The 19,417-nt window shown below is 45.6% G+C and overlaps 1 protein-coding gene across 1 annotated transcript in view; it reads left to right on the forward strand.

The window, feature by feature from the left end:
* The first annotated feature begins 444 nt into the window (after positions 1-444).
* STK24 (serine/threonine kinase 24) overlaps positions 445-19,417 on the forward strand; it is a 107,648-nt gene continuing 88,675 nt past the window's right edge. The window contains exon 1 of the mRNA XM_084880264.1: positions 445-874. Within this exon, the coding sequence (XP_084736390.1) occupies positions 833-874 (42 nt within the window). The 5' untranslated portion in view covers positions 445-832. The remainder of the gene's footprint in view (positions 875-19,417) is intronic.

Here is a 19,417-nt window from a genome sequence, read left to right on the forward strand (position 1 = left end):
CTCTGCACCGGCCTCTGCCCGGGCCCCGCCGGGCCCTGTCCCCGCAGGTCTCCAGGTCCCCAGTCTGCGCTCGGGGAGGCCTCCAGGAGCCCGTTCCCCCGGGCAGGTGGGGCAGGGGGGCTGGCTGGGAGAGCTGGAGGAAGATGGCAGAGTAAGAGGTGGGAGGAAGCAGCGCCAGAATTCCCAAGCTCCCCACCGGGCCCAGGCCAGGCCCCTTCCCCGCGCCGGGAGGACCCCCGGCTGGGGTCCCCTCCCCGCACCCAGCGCCTCTCTCTCCGTTCCCTCACCGGAGGCGGGAGCAGCTCGGGTCCCCGCGGCCCGGCCCGGCCAGGCCAGACAGGCGGCGGCGCGGGCGGTGCGGCCTAGGGCGCCGGCGGCCGGAGCCTCCTCCCCCTCCCGGAAGCGCGGGGCGGGGTCCCCGGCCGGGCCGCGGAGGCGGGCGCGGGGGCCGGGGCGGGGCGCGCGGCGCTCGCTGGGGCTCGGCCGTCCGTGCGCGCCCACTCCGGCTCCAGGCCGCCGGGCTCCCGCCGAGCAGCAGCGGCAGCGGCGGCGCCAGCAGCCCCGCGCCCCTCGCAGCCGCCCGCCCCCGCGCGCCAGTGCATGGAGACGCCGCCCGCCGCGCGCCGCTGACCGCCGTCCGGCCCGGGACCCGCGGGGGGGGCTGGGGTGGCGGCCTCGGGCTCCCGCCGGCCCCGCCGAAGAAGCCGGACTCAGGCTCGGCCGGCCGCCCCCGCCGCCCCGAGGACCGCGCGTGGCCCCGCGGGGCCTCGTCCCCCGCGCGCACCGCCGCGGCCCGGCCGTCCCGTCCCAGGAAGTGGCCGTCCCGGGCGCCATGGCTCACTCCCCGGTGCAGCCGGGCCTGCCCGGCATGCAGGTAGGCAGCGACCCGGCCGCCGAGGGGAGGAGAGGGGGGGAGAGATGCGCGGGCCGGGGCGGAAGCGGGGAACTTGGCGTAAACACGGCCTCCCCCCACCCCCCACGCCGCCCCTTCCGGGGTCGCGCCGGCCCCTCGCCCCGCGCTCCCGGCCCCCCTGCCCGGCTCCGCGCTCCCGGGCCTGGGGCTGCGGCCTGGAGGCGGCCTCGCTCGCTGGGAGTCGCGGTGGTCGGGAGGGGGGGGGGGGGCGGGATGCGAGGTGCCGGTGGGGTGCGGGCCGCCTCGCTCACCCCGCTCCCCTTCGCCCTCAGCGTCTGGAGCGGCAGGCCCGGCGCGGCCCGACCCCTGGGGAGGAGGGCGGTGGGAAGCGCCCTTGGAGGCCCGGGCGGCGGCGCTGGGCCCTGCGCGCCGCCGGGGGCGGGGGGCGGGGGGCGGCCGAGGCCCCTTCCCCTCCCGCCGAGCCCGCAGTTGAGTGGAGGCGGGAGGGGAGCCCGGGGCGCGCCGGGCCCGGCCGGGCGGAGGAGGAGGAGGAGGAGGAGGAGGAGGAGGAGGAGGAGGAGGAGGTGGAGGAGGAGGAGGAGGAGGGTGGGGTGGAGGAAGAAGGTGTAGCTGCCAGCCCCACTTCCAGCGCGTTTGTTCCGCGCGTTTCCTCTCGGTGCAGACGGAGGGGAAAGTGGAACCCTGGATCCGGGAACCGGCGGGACATCGTGCACTCGGGTGTCCCAAGTCGGGGCTGACCCGGCGAGCCCGGGACACGGGGCTTTTTTTATTTTTTATTTTTTTTTTTATTTTTACGTGGAGACTTGATTGGATCCAGATGAGTTCCTCTCCAGGAAACCTCTTCGCTGATACTTTGTGGCATCTTGCCTCCCAGTGACTTCTTTTTCTTTTTTTGGGGGTGGGGGTGGGGGGAGCGTGGGGAGGAGTTGAATTTCAAATGTACACGAATACATTCATGTTTTTTCTCCGATGGGAGCTGTTTTGGGCCCTTTGCAAAACATAAATCACCATCCTTGGCTGATGTGTGATGTTGGTGAGCATATAGGTGGTGGGAAAGTGATTGGGACTGACAACTCGATGTGGTTAGGGTTATGTCCTTAAAGTTTCGTTCTCCCCGTTTAGTTAAGCGAGTGAGCCTAAGAAAACAGCCACAGCATCTAAGCGGATTATTTATTTTAAAGACTCATGTGCTCTCTTCCTTCACTCTTGAGGAACAGGGCTGGCTGGGACCTGGCCTCCTGGAAGTCAGGAATCTGTTCCCCTCTTCCCAGGCAGAGCGCTCTCTCTCTGTCTCTGTCTCTGTCTCTGTCTCTGTCTCTGTCTCTGTCTCTGTCTGTCTCTCTCAAACCATAAAACGAAACCTCGATTTCACTGTTCAGGTTCGAAATAGAAAAATAGTAACACAATGTTGCCAGAATTATAGTCCAAGGTTTGTTTGCTTTTTAAAGGAGTAGCGGTTAAAGTTAGTATCTGAAGAGTGTGCTTCAAGAAAACTGCCCTTGAATCTCATCTAAAGAGTTTTAAAACTCAACAGGCATTTAAAACCCAAGCTTCAGCTGACTGCTAGGTGAAAATCAGATGTGGTTCCTTGGTATTTCCTAAAGTTCCTGGTTTGGTTTGAATTGCAAGGCAGGGTGAACTGGGTGAAAAATTATTTCTGACCAGTAGAGCAAGAAGACGCTCTTGTAATGATAAAAAAAAAAAGTTTCCTTTAAGACTGACTTAGGCTGTTAATCAGGTAGCAGTCTAGCACAAATGCCTCCGTTAGTGTTTACCACGAGGTATGCAGCCTTTGTGGAAAGAGAATTAGTTTGAAAAGGTACTTAAAGCCCCACTGGCTGGTGCCCTGGAGTCAGTATCAGATGGTTACCAGGTGGTATCAGGTCTTAGTACTTTTTTTTTGTCCTCACTTTTTTTCTTTCTTCAAGGGTGTGGACCAACATTTTTAAGTCATGGGCAAAGCAGGTGAATTTCCTGTAATCATTTTGCCTCTCAAATAAATACAGTGTAATGTTACAAGGGTGCGGTTTTTATTTTCCTTTTTCAGTGTCAGGAGTGCAAAGGTGACTGCTGACGGTCATCCCAGCATTTATAGCTACAAACTGTTTGATGCCATATTTGTATTGTACATGTACAAACTCGATAGTTGTTTTCAGTGTGCCATTTGGGGAAGGACATTCTCCCTTCCAAAAAACAAGCACACTTATTTTCTTTGCATTAGCAGCTGCTGCCGCCCAGGGAGGCTTTCTCAGAGTTCTGGAGGATTATGTTGCAGGCACGCCCGGCTTTGACTGTTCTCTAGGATAAAACAGAACTGCTAACCCTCTGTGCCCTGACCAGATACATCTCAGGTCCCTCTCTCTCTTTTTTTTCTATCTTGTCTCTTGATCAGGGCTTATAAGGAGCTCACTTAAAAATTTCAGAAAGGCACCAGAGTGCATTGGCAGCCTAGGCAAAGATGCTTAAAAAATAAACCTGGATGAAAGGACATTTTAGTATAAACAGAATTTTTTTCTCTTATTTTGCAAATCATTTTTATGTCTCTTGATTCTTACTGGTCCCACTTGAAGCGTAGGCATTTTCTGTGCCATTATCTAGATGTGGAAACCAGCAGGGCCTCATTGAACTAATGAAGGTGAGATAGTGTTGTGTGGCAAATTTGTGACTTGAAACCAGGTTATTTTCTACCTTTAAGGCCATACTCCCTACCATCATGCCTTCTTGCTTTATTATTAGTTTTGCAGAAATTAACATTTATTTCACTCCAACTTGGGTTTGCTGAAGAAATTAGAAGTATGAGACCGATATTTTATTTATTTAATCAGATGTTATTGAACACTCTTGTGCCAGGGCCTAGGGGATTGGTGGCTATAAATCTGAATGACTTATCATTATAAATAACTGTTTAATGGAGGTTGCCAGGGGCCTTTCCTTTTTTACCTTCTACTCTTCAGTTTCATGTTAACACGAGGGGTGGGGGTGTAGAAATCATGAACTGAATGTGGTAACCACAAGGAGACATGAAGAAATTAGGTTGATTTGTGGTTTTAACTCCCTGTCCTTCATTGAACATGTGGTGTTTCATTAAACTTAATTAAGATGAAAAGAAAATCAAGCATCAGTTCCAGGCAAGTGCACCGAACAGTTTATAGTTTGCATAAATTGTAATTTAAAAAGAATTAGATTTGGTCTACAAATTTCTATTACAGAATTTCATCAGTCACTTTTAAACTTTTCTGGGCCTTGACCCCCCGTAAGAAATATATTTTACATCAACACCTGAAGTAGTTGTGTGATGTGTTTTATTAAAAAAAGAAAGAAAAAGGAACTGGTTGCAACACTAAATTGATTTCACAGCTGAGTGGTTTTGACCTAAGTTTGACCTAAGTTCGATTAGCATGTTTTAAGGATGTCATAAGTATAAGATAGTCTCGCATTTCAAAGTATAGACATAGCTAGAAACGGAAAGTTTCTCGTGGTCAGCCTCATCCTTCCATTTCTCTAGCTGCTTGGGGAGACCTTTGCCTGAGAACGCCACTTTGTGTGGGGAGAGCAAGAAAGACACTTAATGGCCAGTTTGGATGCATCGGGAGCTTTTTCTCAAGTGCTCTTGCTTACCCTGGGGAAACCTGTGTGCTCTGCAAAATCTGGGAAATGAAGGCAAACAGAAGGACAGCTGCATTTAATTGTGGCTTAAGTGCTCTTGTCCTATTTTTCCCTCTTAGTGTCACATTTCCGTAGTTTTCCCGTTTCCATGGAAGAGGCCTCCCGTGTTCAGCCTGTTACCATCGGCAGCTGGGGGAAAGGTTGGCACGTTGCAGTGTGGACATGAGGGTATTTGTGAGTTAGGTTCTGAAAGCGCTTTGAGGGAGATGTTGAGCTGCAGAAGTGTGGCCTAGTGTCGGAAAGCGTTGGGTTATGTGGGGAGCCTGTGCTATATAAATCTGAATGACTTATTTGTCTATGGCGTGTGCAGCCATGGGAGGTGTAGGTGAGAAACTCCTTCAGGCCTGTCCTCAGGACCTCAGTGGCCTAGTGGGGGCCGATTCAGATGAACAAGGGAGGTGCTAGTTTGTGGTTGGGAGCTGGCTTTCAGGGCTGGGGAGGAGGAGCATCTCAGGCCCAGGGAAGAGGGCCGTTGTGGCAGGAAAAGGTGGAAGGAGTGGGATTCTGGCAAGTGCTGCGTGCCAGTTTGGAAGGCAGCAGTTGTGCTTTAGCTCAAAGGAGCCCCAGGGTAGTGAGCGTGTGAGCCGAGAAGATTTGAGTGGTTGGACGTCCCAGTGCCAGCAGGAGAGCCATGTGGACTTTTTTCACAAGCCTGGCCAAGCCTTGGCCATCTGACCTCTCAATGAACATTTTATAGTCTTCCATTTATTTATTCTCTTATTGCTGGAGCAATAGGGAAAATAAAGGCACTTTTTTTTTTTTCTATAACAGTTGCCTAAAGTTGGTTTGTTTTTTTTTTGAATACCTATTTTAATACTTTATATTCCCTCTTTTCCTGTCACCAAAACTTAAGTCTTGACAATTTCTTTTACTTAAAAGAGTGTTTTTGGGCCCTGGCTCAGCTGTTAGAGCGACAGCCCACGCACCAAAGGGTCTCAGGTTCGATTCTCAGTCAAGGGCACATACCTGCATTGGCGGTTTGGTTTGATCCCTGGCCCCCTTCAGGGCACATTCGGGAGGCAACCAATTGATGTTCCTCTCACATTGTTGTTTTTCTCTCCCTTTCCTTTTTTCCACTCTCTCTGAAAATCAATGGGGAACAAAATATTATGTCCTCAGGTGACAATTAAAAAATAATAGTAAAAGCTAGACCCTGGCAAAGACTGCACCTTCTTCTGTGCTGAAGTAAACTATAATTCTTTTCTAGTACTTGATGACTTAATAAAGAACCTGGTCCCATTGCTGATAACTCTTTAACATTGGGAAAGTTATCGTTTGAGTCTGTTTTCTCATCTCTACAATGGGGTAACTTTTTTTTTTTTTTAAAGTGTTGTTGGGGGATGAGAGTTGTCAGAAGATTTTTTAAAATTAAAATATATAACTTGGAGGAGTCCAGGGCATTTTGGTTCGCATCTCAGATCTGGGAACTTCTTGATAGTATTTTATATAGAACCAAGGGAGAAATTGGTCAGATTAGATTTTCTTCTAGGCAGCTGATGTAGCACAGTGTTCCAGAGGAGAATGGTGAGGGTAAGTGGCAGCTATTGTCAGTATATTCTTGTTCCTTTTTGTAATCTTTGTCCTCATTTTTGAGCTAGGGCTGGAGTGGAGCTGAGCTTACTTTTCATTTGATACAGCTTGACTTTGCTTTTCAGTTGAACAGTGTTTTTCTAAGACCTTGGTTCTAGATGTAGTGTGAGTGGTTACGGAAGAAATGAGGCTGTTGGTAGTTGCCGCTGCTTCCTGGTGTATTTTTGCAGTCCTACTAAAGCCAGAGTCAGGAGTCCTTTGATCTCTTGAGAAACATACCAGGGCACGCTCTCCTTGGGTGATTTCTCTTCTCCCAGTGATTCAGAGTTGCCTGCTTGGAAACTCATACCTGCAGGAAACAGACCACACCCAACCAACTCTTCTGTGGCTTTTTTTCCGCTTTAGCTGAACATTGTTATCATGAATGGAATCTTGTGGCAGGGAACGCAGAAAATAGAAGTTGCCCTGTGATATCCCTCTCTTACTGCTTAGAGTCAACTGCTGTCATTGGACTAGACATTTCCCATAATTCATGTTTTTGCATTGCAGTGTATTTAAAACTCTTTTTCTTGGGAAAAGAAAAAAGAAAAAAACAGATATTGCAACACCTGGCTCCTGGGGGTAAACATGAGTTTCCTAATCTAAAACTTGGCTCCCCGGTTTCCAGGGTTGAGATTAGGGAAAATAAAACAAGTTGTACCTTTGTTTGCTACAAAGTATAAAACATCCCAAATTGTGGATTACAAAGTAGTCTATGTACACACCCCTGAACTGCAGAGCCCTTGTTGACTTTAGGGACCTTTCATTATGTTCTCAGGAAGGTTCTTTGTCAGCAAAAGGAATCTTACCTGATCAGCATCCTGTTGTTATCTGAATAAATTGTGGGAACATCTCAGGTTTTATGTTAATGCTTACCAAATATGCAGCTGTTTATCTTCCTATTATTTTAAGTCTCTACTTTTAGGCCTTAAGATTTGAAAGGACCATGCAGACCCAAAACCTTTTATAAAATTTTAAATACTTAGGATTTTAATTTATATTTTATTAAAGAAATAATACATGTCTTACAGAGTCAGATGGCTTCCTAAGGTTTGCTTGGAAAGATTGCAGTTACTCATCCCTTGCCTCCATTTTCTCCTCCCCAGAGGCAGCCCCTTTGATCTCTCTTAGCTGATTGTTGCTACTCCTTTGTTTGTAAAGAATAAAGATTGCTGTTACTTTTTTTCTTGTTTTCAGTCATCCCTTTTGAAGATGAGGATTTAGTTCTCTTCTTGCCTCCTTCACTCTCATGCTGTCTCCCCTTCCTCTACCCAATGTAGTTACACTGTAACTTTGGTTAGGTCTGTGTGAACATTAATGCGACTGTGTAAACAGTATTCACAACCCAGCCATTAGTAAACCAGGATTACTTTTCAAATCTTTTTTGGAAGTTGTTTTTGTTAATGTGCTTAGTTCTGACAGCTGTAACAAAATAGCTTAGACTGGGTGGCTTAACCAAAATTTATTTCTCACCGTTCTGAGGGCTAGGAAGTCAGAGATCAGGATACTGACAGATTTACAGTGGTGCCTCGCATAACGAACGCCTCGCACAGCGAACTTTGGACAGGTTTTTCATGAAACCGTCGGCCAAAAAGCAGAAAATGGATGAAGATGTGCAAGATTCGGTAGACTCTACTTAGTCTGTCTTAAAATTAAAAAAGTGTGTTTTTTTTTAAAAAAAAAAATTATGTTTTTAGATGTATCTAAATAAAAATATGTCATCTTAGCATATTTTTTTTATGTCATCTTAGCATATTTTATGCTACAGAACGAATTATTTTTTTTAACATGTATTGTTATGGGAAAACGCGTTTCACATAACGAACTTTTTGCATAACAAGCTTGCTCCTGGAACGAATTAAGTTCGTTGTGTGAGGCACCACTGTAGTGTCTGGTGAGAACCCTTGTTCATTGCTGTAACCTCACATGTTCTCTCTTCTCTTAAATTCTATTATTTGGATGTTGGGCCTTCTGGACTGGCTTTGGTCTCTCCTTTTGTGATAAAGGCTACCTTCAGATGTCCGCTCATGTCAGAGTGGGTTGGAAATCTGAGCCCTCGAATGAGGCTTTTTTAAGCAAAGAGATGTTGAAACCAATATGTGGGGTGTTTGTGTCTGAGTTCGCATGATATTGAAGAATGAAGCCACAGACAAAAGGGAACCGAAGTTTGAGAGAAGCCAGTCCTGGAAAAGGTGCAGCTGGGGTTCCAGGAGCAGGCCCGTGTTCTGAGCTTCCTTTCCATGTTACAGCCGGGTGTTAAATTAGTTAGTCTATGTGTGGAGGCCCACATGTAGGCGCAAGGGTGCATCAACCCAAGAATCTAGCTGGGGGGCAGAGGTGGTGAGAAGCAGGAAGCCCCTGGCTTTTTTTGTGTACATATATCCTTGTTATTTGCTGATTAGTCCTTTCAAAGAATTTTGCCTTAGTAACATCCTTGAGATTGGCTTATACACCTTACTATTTTGTGATTGGTAATCTGCAAGCTGCCTGCCTTAGCAGCTTTCATACATTTTAAAGCCCATGTTTCCCACAGGCACCCTTCCTTTCCTGCCTAGTTGGGTTCCTGGTTCTATTTTTCCTCCCTCCCCCAACCCTCACCCCTAATGGTCCCAGCTCTTGTCTATCTCGTTTCCCTTTGGCTCCTACTGGACTGGAGAATTGAGAAATGGCTTATGCCCGTTTCTTTTAGCTTTTTATACACATTTTCTTTTGGAAGCCTTCCCTGGAACCTTCTGACTTGCTCCTGGGCTGCTGGTCCTTGTTCACACTTGATGCACCCCCGAGCTGATGCCTGGTCCCTTCTCTGGCCTGAGGCCTTATGCCACCTGAACACTGGATGGGGGGAAAGGACTCAGTCTTAACGTGGCTTCACTCTGGGCCAGAAACCCTCAGTTTTCCTGACCAGGGAATATGCTTTCAGTTGTTTCCTCGATAGGGGAGGCATGACCCAGTTGCCTGGTGTGAGGGGTGGGCGAGGCAGTCCAGTATCTGACCACTTCTTTAACTCCTCCTCATTGTAGGTGCTCCCTTCCAGAGGTACCTGTGCTGCCAATTCCTGAGTTTTGGAGATTCGGTTCAGCACTGTGACTGGAGTTGATTCTCTGCTTTCTCTGCCTCTTGTTGGGCATTTGTTTTCTCCTCTCCATCTTCTTCCCCACTACCCACTCTCCAGCTTCTGGAATTTCATTGCTGTTGGTCTTCTCTCCCCTTCTTGTACACAGAGGGTTCTGTTTGTCTTTTAAGAAAACCCTCTTTAGTGGGATTTCAGGATTAACCAAAATAGATGCGCATGCTCTCCACCTGGAAGTTGCTGTTCTTCAGTTTATAAATGACTGAATGAATAGAATTTTTTTTTAAGTGAAAGTTCTTCCCCCTCCCCCCCTTTATTTTTTTAAAATCTATTGTTGAAAGTATTAAATAAATCCTCCCCCCCCCCCCCCATCCCTTTTAGCTTGCTTGCTCACCCCAGTTCCTCACCACCTTATCTGTGTTCATGGGTTATGAATTCAAGGGCAGGACTGCTTGGGGCCTGAGGGTGGGGAAGGACTCTTAGCCACACTGTTCTCTCCCATCTTTGGAGATTGCAGACTGGGAGAGTGCACCTTCCTTTTCTCTCCCTAAGTAAGCACCCCTATAAACCTATGCTTGTTTTTCTACATCCTTAACAGTCAGTGATCTCTACCTCCCTAACTTGAACCGAGAACCCCTTTTTCTCCATTCTGTATCCTTTACTGGTCCCAAGATCTCTTGGGCACAGAACCATTTCAGGGAGCCCTTTTTGGAGAAACATTTGCTTAAGTTGATGGATGTTTTGGGGGCTCAGCTCATGGTCCAGAATTGAGTGTCTGCTTCTTGGGAGGATGGCGGGGCCGCATTAGCCATGGCTGTATGTTTTGTGGCTGTCGGCACAGGACTTGGGCACAGGTGCACAGCAGATGCTGAAAAGCTTGCCAAGGTGGTTCAGGAGCCTGTGTGGCAGATCCAGTTTGTTGCTAGTCAAAGGATTGCAGACTCAGGAATGGAGAGGGGCGTGTCTCTGCTCAGTGCACCAGCACAAGATGGGGCACTGAACTGAACTACGCCTTACACATGGATGAATGACTCAAGGGTGCAGATAGAAACAGGGAAGGCTGCTCTTTGGGATACTGTCTTAAAGTGGTTTCCTACATAAGAACAAAGTACTTTTATTGGGTAGAAATTTACAGTGATAAGCAGCTGAGTGAAAATGAAAGAACTTGGGGATTAGATGCTAGCCAGCAGCTATTTTAGGCACAGTTTTATAGAGCTTTACAGACATTTTCAGGTGGTTAATTCAAAGTTGTTAAATTGCTACCTGAACTCCTGATGAACTGAGAACCTGCTGAAGAAAGGTATTGTTTGAAAGTTCCTTTAGTGTGTTCATGAACTTTCATTGTGCCAAACATTGGAGAGAGGTAATTTAAAAAGAAAAGAACAAAGAATTACTTCCTCAGCGGTTCCAACTGGCCGGGGAATTTGTTTTTCCTTCTGTTCGATATGTTTACCTGAATAGTGGAAGCCTTCTAGGAAGGGAATTGAATTTTATTGCATTCCTCCTGAGGGCCAGGCCCTGGGGCAGGCTGCTTATGCCCTTGGGTTGTCCTTAGGGCCTCTGTATAGGACTGGGTTGTTAAACACAAGTTTCACAGATGACAAAGCTTAATGGAGGTGTGTGTGGTGGGTGTGGGGAGGGAGGGGCCCTCAGCTAGAAAACTGTTGGTATCGGAGCTCTAAGCATTTGTGGTTTTTGCTTCTCTACAGCAGAATGCCTCCTACCAAGCATTTCAGATCCTGACCCTCCACCACATGAGCTCCTGTTTCATTGTGCATACAGCTTCCATGAAACGGTCCTAGTTCAGGGTTAGTCACTGGTGGCATTTGTAGGCACTTTTATTTCCACTATTTAAAAAAATATATATTTTTATTGATTTCAGAGAGGAAGGGAGAGGGAGAGAGAGAAACATCAATGATGAGAGAGAATCGTTGATTAGCTGCCTCCTGCATGGTCTCCCCTTACCCCCGCTGGGGATTGAGCCACAGACAGGGCATGTGCCCTGACCAGGAATTGTGACCTCCTGGATCATAGATTGATGCTCAACCACTAAGCCACACTGGCTAGGCTCCACTATTTGTTTTTTTCACTTTTAAAGAAGAATTTGTTCAAGTTCCAGTATTACTTTTAATTGGCTGCTGGGAAGTTAGTATTGTAGGTGTCAGGGGAAGTGACTTGGACTTTAATTAAGATGTTTTCCTTGTTCCTCCTTTATCTCTATTCTGTCTAGAGATAAAGCCCTTGGCCCTCCTGTGCAGTGGCATGGAGCCTTTGGCTGGCTTCTGTTTATTGCCTTCCAGGTATTCCCAAATTGTTTTGAACTGGGAAGCAATATTAACTGAAAAAATCTCCTGTAAATCTAGCACAGTGGTTTTCACATTTTAGTGTTTATCCTCATCACCTGGAGGGCTGCCTGGCTGTAGGTGTGGGATGGGCTTTTTGTTTCTAACAAGTTTTTCTAATGTGTGGCTGCCTCAGGGGCCACACTTTGAGAACCACTGCATTGGACATTGAAACTCCTAAATCCCTACCGCTCCCTGCTGAGGAGCATAGTACTGCGATGCCCTTTGAGTCACAGTGCAGTGGAAGCCATGCTTGGGACTGTGGCTTGTATTTCTGCAGACTGACTTGGAACCCTGGTCTAACTTTGGGAGTTGAATAAGCCTTGAATTGTAAGAATTACTAGAGCCTTTACTATATAAGAATGCATTGTATACTGTCGTGGGGCAGAGGAACATGTGTGCTCCTGTTGTCTTTATGACCTTGGAACCTTATTTTTAAAGAAATGCATCTCTTGACTTAGGGCTAGCATTCCCGTGGTTCTTTTGGAAAATCCTGAGCCAGAACAAAAGCCCTGCACCTGATAATCTTCCACACTAACTAGTTTTTGTCATGTCACTCCCTGCTTAAGAACATTTGGTGGCTTCCTGTTGTTTTCTGACCAAATATAAACTCCAGCTTAAAATTAAGGGTCCAGCTTCCTTTTGGGCAGTTTTCCAACCACCTCTCCTGTCAGCTCACCTCATCTCCCTGTGCTGCTCCTGCCTCGGAGAACCTGCTCACCCCTGCAGGATCCTCAGGTTCTTTGCTGGGTAACCCTGGTGAGCTGTTAGTTATTTATATCATGTTTCCTCTTTTTCTTAATTGCATTTTAAGGAAGGGGCTTCCAAGAAGGCCTGTACCAACCAGCCAGCTCCTTCTCATTGTTAGGACACAGGCCCCTGGATGAGCACCTGCTGAGGTTGGGGGTCCAGTTAGGAAATAAATGCACTTTCTTCGGGCAGCCTTGACTTCCTTTTCTTGTAATGTTCTGTTAACACTTAATTGAAGATTTTACACAAGTGTATGTGTGTGTGTTTGTGTATCTGAACTGCGAAAAATATTCTGGATCAGTAGACCTTTAAAAAAATTTTTTTTAAAATATATATTTTATTGATATTTTACAGAGAGAAAGGGAGAGAGAGAGAGAGCTAGAAACCTTGATGAGAGAGAAGCATCGACCAACTGCCTCTTGCACACCACCTAACGGGGATGTGCCCGCAACCAAGGTACATGCCCTTGACCGGAATCGAACCCGGGACCTTTCAGTCCACAGACTGACGCTCTACCACTGAGCCAAACCGGTTTGGATCAGTAGACCTTTTAATGCTTGGGATGTCTGATTTGACTTTTACTGTAATTTTAAAAATAGTCTTCATTAGCCTTCTTTTATTAGAGTGTACTGCAATTGGCTAGACTTAGATCTTACCAGACTTGCTTATTTGAGGGCCTTCTTTTACTTATTTTATTTTATTTTTTTGGCCGGAGTGGGGGGAGGTTGATACTTTTTTTTTTTAAAGTCATTGTAATTTTTCTGTGGTTTCTAAATGGCATATTAAGCAGACTTAGGGCATGGACTATGACAAGGAAGGAAGTTGTGAGGTTTGGACTCCTTTCCTTTGTCACCCAGCTTACTATGTCATTCAGAATGATTTCCTCCATATTGTCGTCTTCAAGAAAGATGAAGCACTTAAAAGTGAAAGTGCTTCATTTCCCGGCCTTCGCCGGCTGTGTGTGAAGCAGGCTAGGATGGGATTGAAGGCTGCTCACCTAGTAATAATGGTGGTCTCGGGTCTCACTCTCAAAGGACCTGGGGTCATTAGTGCCAGCAGCCTGAGGGCATGACCCCACCAACTGGGGGATGAAGTTTATTCTCCCTATAGGCATGAAGTAGAGTCATATTTTAAAGTTACCACATAATTTAAAACAGTTTTGAGTTGAAAAGCAGTTTCCCCAGAGATCTATCTGACCCCTCAGATGAATTACTGCTTATGTGGAGCAAATTGTTTCTTTTGGGTAGGCTTTCTCAGCCACTTCCTCTCAAATTATGTATGCACATATATGTTTATGTACACGTGTGTGCATATGAAAAGTTATTTTGTGTGTATGTGTTTTGTATTGTAATCTGACTTTATGAGTAGCCTAAAAGAAGCTCGTGCTTGGTCAGAATTCATCTTTCCTCTTTATTTCCAAAAGGCACAAAATCGTCAACATCCTGAAAAATAATTGGAATGAAAAGATAAAATATTTTAAGCCTTTTAATTTATTGTTATCACTAGTGGCCCAGTGTATGAAATTTGTGCACAGGAGGCGAGGGTTCCCTCAGCCCAGCCTGCACCCTTTCCAATTGGGGACCCTTTGGAGGATGTCCAACTGCCGGTTTAGACCTGATCCCTGTGAAACCAGCAGTCGGACATCCCTCTCACAATCTGGGACCACTGACTCCTAACTGCTTACCTGTTTACCTGCCTAATCGCCCCTAACCTCTCTGCCTGCCTGCCTGATTGTTCCTAACTACAACCTCCCCCCCCCCCCCCCCCACCTGATCTCACCTCCAATTTCTCTCCCCTACTGGCCTGATCTCCCCCCAAATTGTCCTCCCCTGCAGGCCACGGCAACCCAGCACTGACTACAGGACTGACTCCCGGTGCTTGGTTGAGTCTTTGGTCACTTTGGACATATAAAAACCCAGGGTTTTTATATATTAAGATTATTACTTTTGCTGTTGTTAACTCTCACCCAAGGATATTTTTCCATTCTCAGAGAGAGTGGAAGGGAGGGAAGACACACACACACACACACACACACACACAACACATCAGTGTGAGAAAGACACATAGATTGGTTGCTTCCTCACACTCCCCAAACTGGGCCCAGGGATTGAGCCTGCAACTGAGGTACATGTTCTTGAATGGATTTGAACCCATGCCCCTTCAGTCCATGGGCCATTGCTCTATTATCAGTCAGGGCTACTAATGGTTATTTTAATGTCTTAACTGACTTAACCTGGACTCCTTTAATGAAAGGCATGTCTCATCTTTAGGACACAGAGTTATAGTCAGATGCACATTCCTCTTTGGCTCTGTTGGTTAGAATAATGCCTCTGCATTCTTTTGTCTTCGGGTAAAGAAAAAAATTATTCTTTCTCTCCCTTAACATTTTTGGAAAACACTGTTAGTGTTATTTAATGAGGTTTTTCTAATTAATTGCTTTGCTTACATTGATAAGCTAGACCAGTAGTCCACAAACCGAGGCTCGAGAGCCACATGCGGCTCTTTGGCTCCTTGAGTGTGGCTCTTCCACAAGATATAGTGTGTGTGCACACATACAGTGCGATTGAAACTTTGTGGCCCATGTGGTCAGCAAACTCATTAGTCAACAGAGCCAAATATCAACAGTACAATGATAGAAATTGTTTGAATTGAAACCTACCACTTATATATAAAGTGAATAGAAAACTTTATATATAAAATGAATAGAAATATAAGGTAATAACACGAGAATTTAGCATTTCTGAATTTTGCTAGACCAAATTTGCTTTTTTTCTTTATTCAAATGAAAGATTTTTAGGTACTTGTTTAACTCCTATGAGAGTAACATGGAAATGGAAACTTGTTGGAGATAAGTACAATTAAAGAAAAAGAGGGGAGAATCCAAGATGGCTGCTCGGGTAGGCAACTAGCCGCAGCCGCACACAACAATTTTAATAAAATACAACTAAAATATAAAATGGACATTACCCAGAACTACAGGAAAGTCGACTGACTGGAAATCCTACAACAAGAAGCAAGGAGAAAACCAGAAGGAAGCGCGGAGGAGCTGTAAAAGCCTAAGGTACGGAGACACGCTGCGCGCGGAGAGGACGGAGCCGGAGAGGAGGGAGGCCGAGTGCCTGGCGGGCGTTCCCTAGCGGAAAGGAGATAAAACTCCGACTGTGCTGGGCCCCTGACTGCTCTGAACCCCAGTTCTGGGCCAGACCCCGGGCCAGACTCAGGCTCAGCCATAGGGAGCTGGGCTGTAAGTCGGAACCCCGGGGTAGCGGAGAAAGGAGGTCCCGGAGGCGCGCACACTGCCCCCAGAGAAGGGACGGTCGGCTGTGCTGCAGGATTGCCCTGACGGGAAGGAGACTGGGGCTCCAGACTGCTCTGAACGCCACCTCCAACTCCACTTCCAACTGAACTGAACCCCAATACCGGGCTCATTGGGGGAGAGCATAGACTGTTTGGCAGCAGGCGAAAATCGAGGGCACCTTTCTCTCAGAGGCGCCGGCAGCGAGCACAGAAGGACCCGCATAGGGCGGGGCTGACGGAAGCCAAAGCTGCAGGCTCCACCCTGAAACCCCGTCCCATCTGTAACTGCGAAATGCGACAACAAAATAGATCACAAACGAAAGAAATGGAGGACAAAAAGCTTCTGGATATAGAGTTCAAATCTACGCTTATAAGGTTTTTCAAGAATTTCCTAGAAAAGATGGATAAGGCCTATGAGGATATGAAAAGAGATCAACTAGAATTAATAAGGAGTCAACAAGAAATGATAAGGGATCAACAAGAAATAAAGAATACATTGTCTGAAATAAAAAATATTCTACAGAGTCCTAAAAACAGAAGGGAAGATCGCAAGAATCAAGTCAAAGATTTGGAACATAAAGAGCCAGAAGACACTCCTCTGCAGAAGCTAGAAGGCAAGAGAATCCAGAAAATTGAAGATAATAATGTAAGAAACCTCTGGGACAACTTCAAGCGAACCAACATCAGAATTATGGGGGTTCCAGAAGATGAGAGAGAGCAAGATATCGAAAACATACTGAAAGAAATAGTGACAGAAAACTTCCCCCACCTGGTGAAAGAATTTGACTTACAAGTCCAGGAAGCGCACAGAACTCCAAACAAAAGGAATCCAAAGAGGACCACACCGAGACACATCATTATTAAAATTCCAAGAGCAAAAGATAAAGAGAGAATATTAAAAGAAGCAAGAGCAAAGAAGGTAGTAACTTATAAAGGAGCACCTATACGATTGTCAGCTGACTTCTCAACAGAAACCATGCAGGCCAGAAGGGAATGGCAAGAAATATTCAAGGTGATGAATAGCAAGAACCTACAGCCAAAAATAAGCTACCCAGCAAAGCTATCACTCAGAATCGAAGGTCAGATAAAGAGCTTCACTAATAAAAAAAAGCTAAAGGAATTCATCACCACCAAACCAGAATTATATGAATTGCTGAAGGGGGTTCTTTCAGAAGAGAAAGTAAACAAAAATAAAAATTATGAACAACAAATACGTAATTATCAACAAGTGAATCTAAAAACCAAGGAAATTAAAAAAAATCTGATGAACAATATTAACTGTTGAGTATAATAGAATCAGAGGTATGGAAGGGGAGTGAACTGACGATTCTTGGGGAAAAGGGGAGAGGGGGGCGTGGGAAGAGACTGAACATAAACTGTGCACCTATGGATGAGGACAATGGGGAGAGGGGAAAGGGCAGAGGGTGGGGTGGGAACCTGGTGGAGGAGAGCAATGGTGGGGGGGGGGGGGGAAGGAACATTTGTAATAATATGAAAAATAAAAACTTATTAAAAAAAAAAAAAAAACAAAGTAAAGAAGAAAAAAAAAAAAAAAAAAAGGAAGTGTTGTCAGACTGTGTCATAAATATCATTGCTATTTTAAGCTGAGAAACACTAACTGTAGAATTTGACCATTTACCTTATTGTATTTTATAAAACTGAAAAATTAACGAGGGATATATTAATATTTTATTGTAATTTATTCACTTGATTACCATTGTTACAATTTGATGCAAAAAAAAAAAAAAAAAGCAAATTTTTGTGTGTCAGAAATAACATTTAAACTATGGGTAGTTCCTGTATTTCAGACTTCATTTTTGAGTTTGTTGGTTAGAAAACCAGTATGTTTTCTTACAGAAATTAGTATATAAATGGTGGTTAAGTTGAGAGGCTAGGCTAGAAAAGCCTAACTGAACTATAACGTTAAGAGTTAAGCTCCTGGTTCTGAAGGCAGGAAGTGAGTTGGTATGAGAGTTGAAAGAGAAAGAAGAATTTTCTTTACTCTTGGTACAGGGCTGGTCCCGTGCAATATATCCGAGTTCAGATTGGTCTCTTGTACTGTGCTGGCCCTCACTGTTACCTCCAGTCTCCTTCTCCTCCATCCATCAATGCCTTCTTGATACCATAGCTCCAGTGTGATGCCCTCTTTCCTACATCTCTTGAGTAGGTTTCAAAAGTTCTCACTTAAAATTCCTATTCATTGTTTTAAAATTGATTTTAGTTAGATGTTGGGAAAGCACTTATACAGTTTATATGAGGTAGTATAGTCCTTAAAAAAAAAAAAAAATATATATATATATATATATATATATATATATATATATATATATTTTTTTTTTTTTTTTTTTTTTTTTTTTTTTTTTTTTCCAGAGAGGAAGGGTGAGAGAGAGAGATAGAAACATCAATGATGAGAATCATTGATTGGTTGGCTGCTGCATGCCTCCCACTGGGGATTGAGCCTGCAACACCAGTCATGTGCCCTGACTGGAATCAAAACACTACTTCCTGGTTCATAGGTGGGTGCTTAGCCACTGAACCACACCTGCTGGGCAGTAATAGTTCTTTTTAAATATTGGAAGTGTGTGTGTTAATCTAAATCAGGTGGGGAACCTTTTTTTCTGCCAAGGGCCATTTGGATATTTATAATATTCAGTTATATAATTCACTTAATATAAATTTATGTGGCTATGAAAGAAACTTGTTGAATTTCGAGTCCTGCCTGCAGTTGCTTTGGCAGGGCCAGACCAAATGACTTCAGAAGCCTGCTTCGGCCTGTGGGCCAGACGTTCTCCACCCTGTTCTAAATAGATATCTAATAGGTGGAATATCAGGCAGTGAAAATTTGATGACATATGAAAAACTAGAGGCCCGATGCATGAAATTTGTGCAAGAGTAGGCCTTCCTTCCCCTGGCTGCCGTCACTGGCTTCCCTCTGGCATCTGGGACCTGGGCTTCCTCACAGCCCCTGCTTTGTCTGAAAGAATGTCCAGAAGGACTTCTGGTCTAATTAGCATAATATGCTTTTATTATTATAGACTAGAGGTCCGGTGCATAAAATTCCTGCAGGTGGGGGTCCCCTCAGCCCAGCCTGCACCCTATCCAATCTGGGACTCTTTAGGGAATGTCCAACTGCCGGTTTACTCTCACAATCCAGGACTACTGGCTCCTAACTGCTCACCTGATTGCCTGCCTGATCACCCCTAATTGCCCCTCTGCCTGCCTGGTCACCCCCAGCTACACCCCCTGCCAGCCTGGTCGCCTAACTGTTCAGTTGTTTGGCCGCACCAACCCACTAACCTCCCTGCTGGCCTGGTCACCCCATGCAGCCTGCTGTTTGGTCTTTCATCCAGTTGTTGTGGTCGTGTCGGCCCCTGGCTTTTTATATATTAGGATGATGTTTAGAGTTGAAGGAATCTGCCAAGTGTCAGACACTATGCTGGCATTGGGATTAGATAGATAGATGATAAACCCTGCCTTCAAGGAGCTTACAGTCTATTAGCAGAGGCATGTATGTAAAGCAAGCATATATTTCAGTGGGATAAATGGAGTTGTAGAAGGAAGTATAAAGCACAGAAGTAGCACAAAGGAGGGAGCAATTAACTAGTGAGGTGGCAACTTGAAGATTAATAAAGAGATGATGCCTGAGTTCTGTTCTAGAAGAATTTTTGTTCAAGCCAAAAGGAATCTGACAGATTTGTTTTTTCAAAAGAACAGAATGTTTGGGAAAGTGTAAGAATTTAGTTTTGTTGGACTTCAAAGGGAAATAAAAAACAAGAGACATGAGGTTAAAGAAGGTGGTTGGGAACAAGAACATAAAGAAAGGATTGTGCTGAGTGGTTTGGGCTTTAG

Source organism: Pipistrellus hanaki (genome assembly GCF_964339955.1).
Source record: "Pipistrellus hanaki genome assembly, chromosome: 3".
Classification (NCBI taxonomy): domain Eukaryota; kingdom Metazoa; phylum Chordata; class Mammalia; order Chiroptera; family Vespertilionidae; genus Pipistrellus; species Pipistrellus hanaki.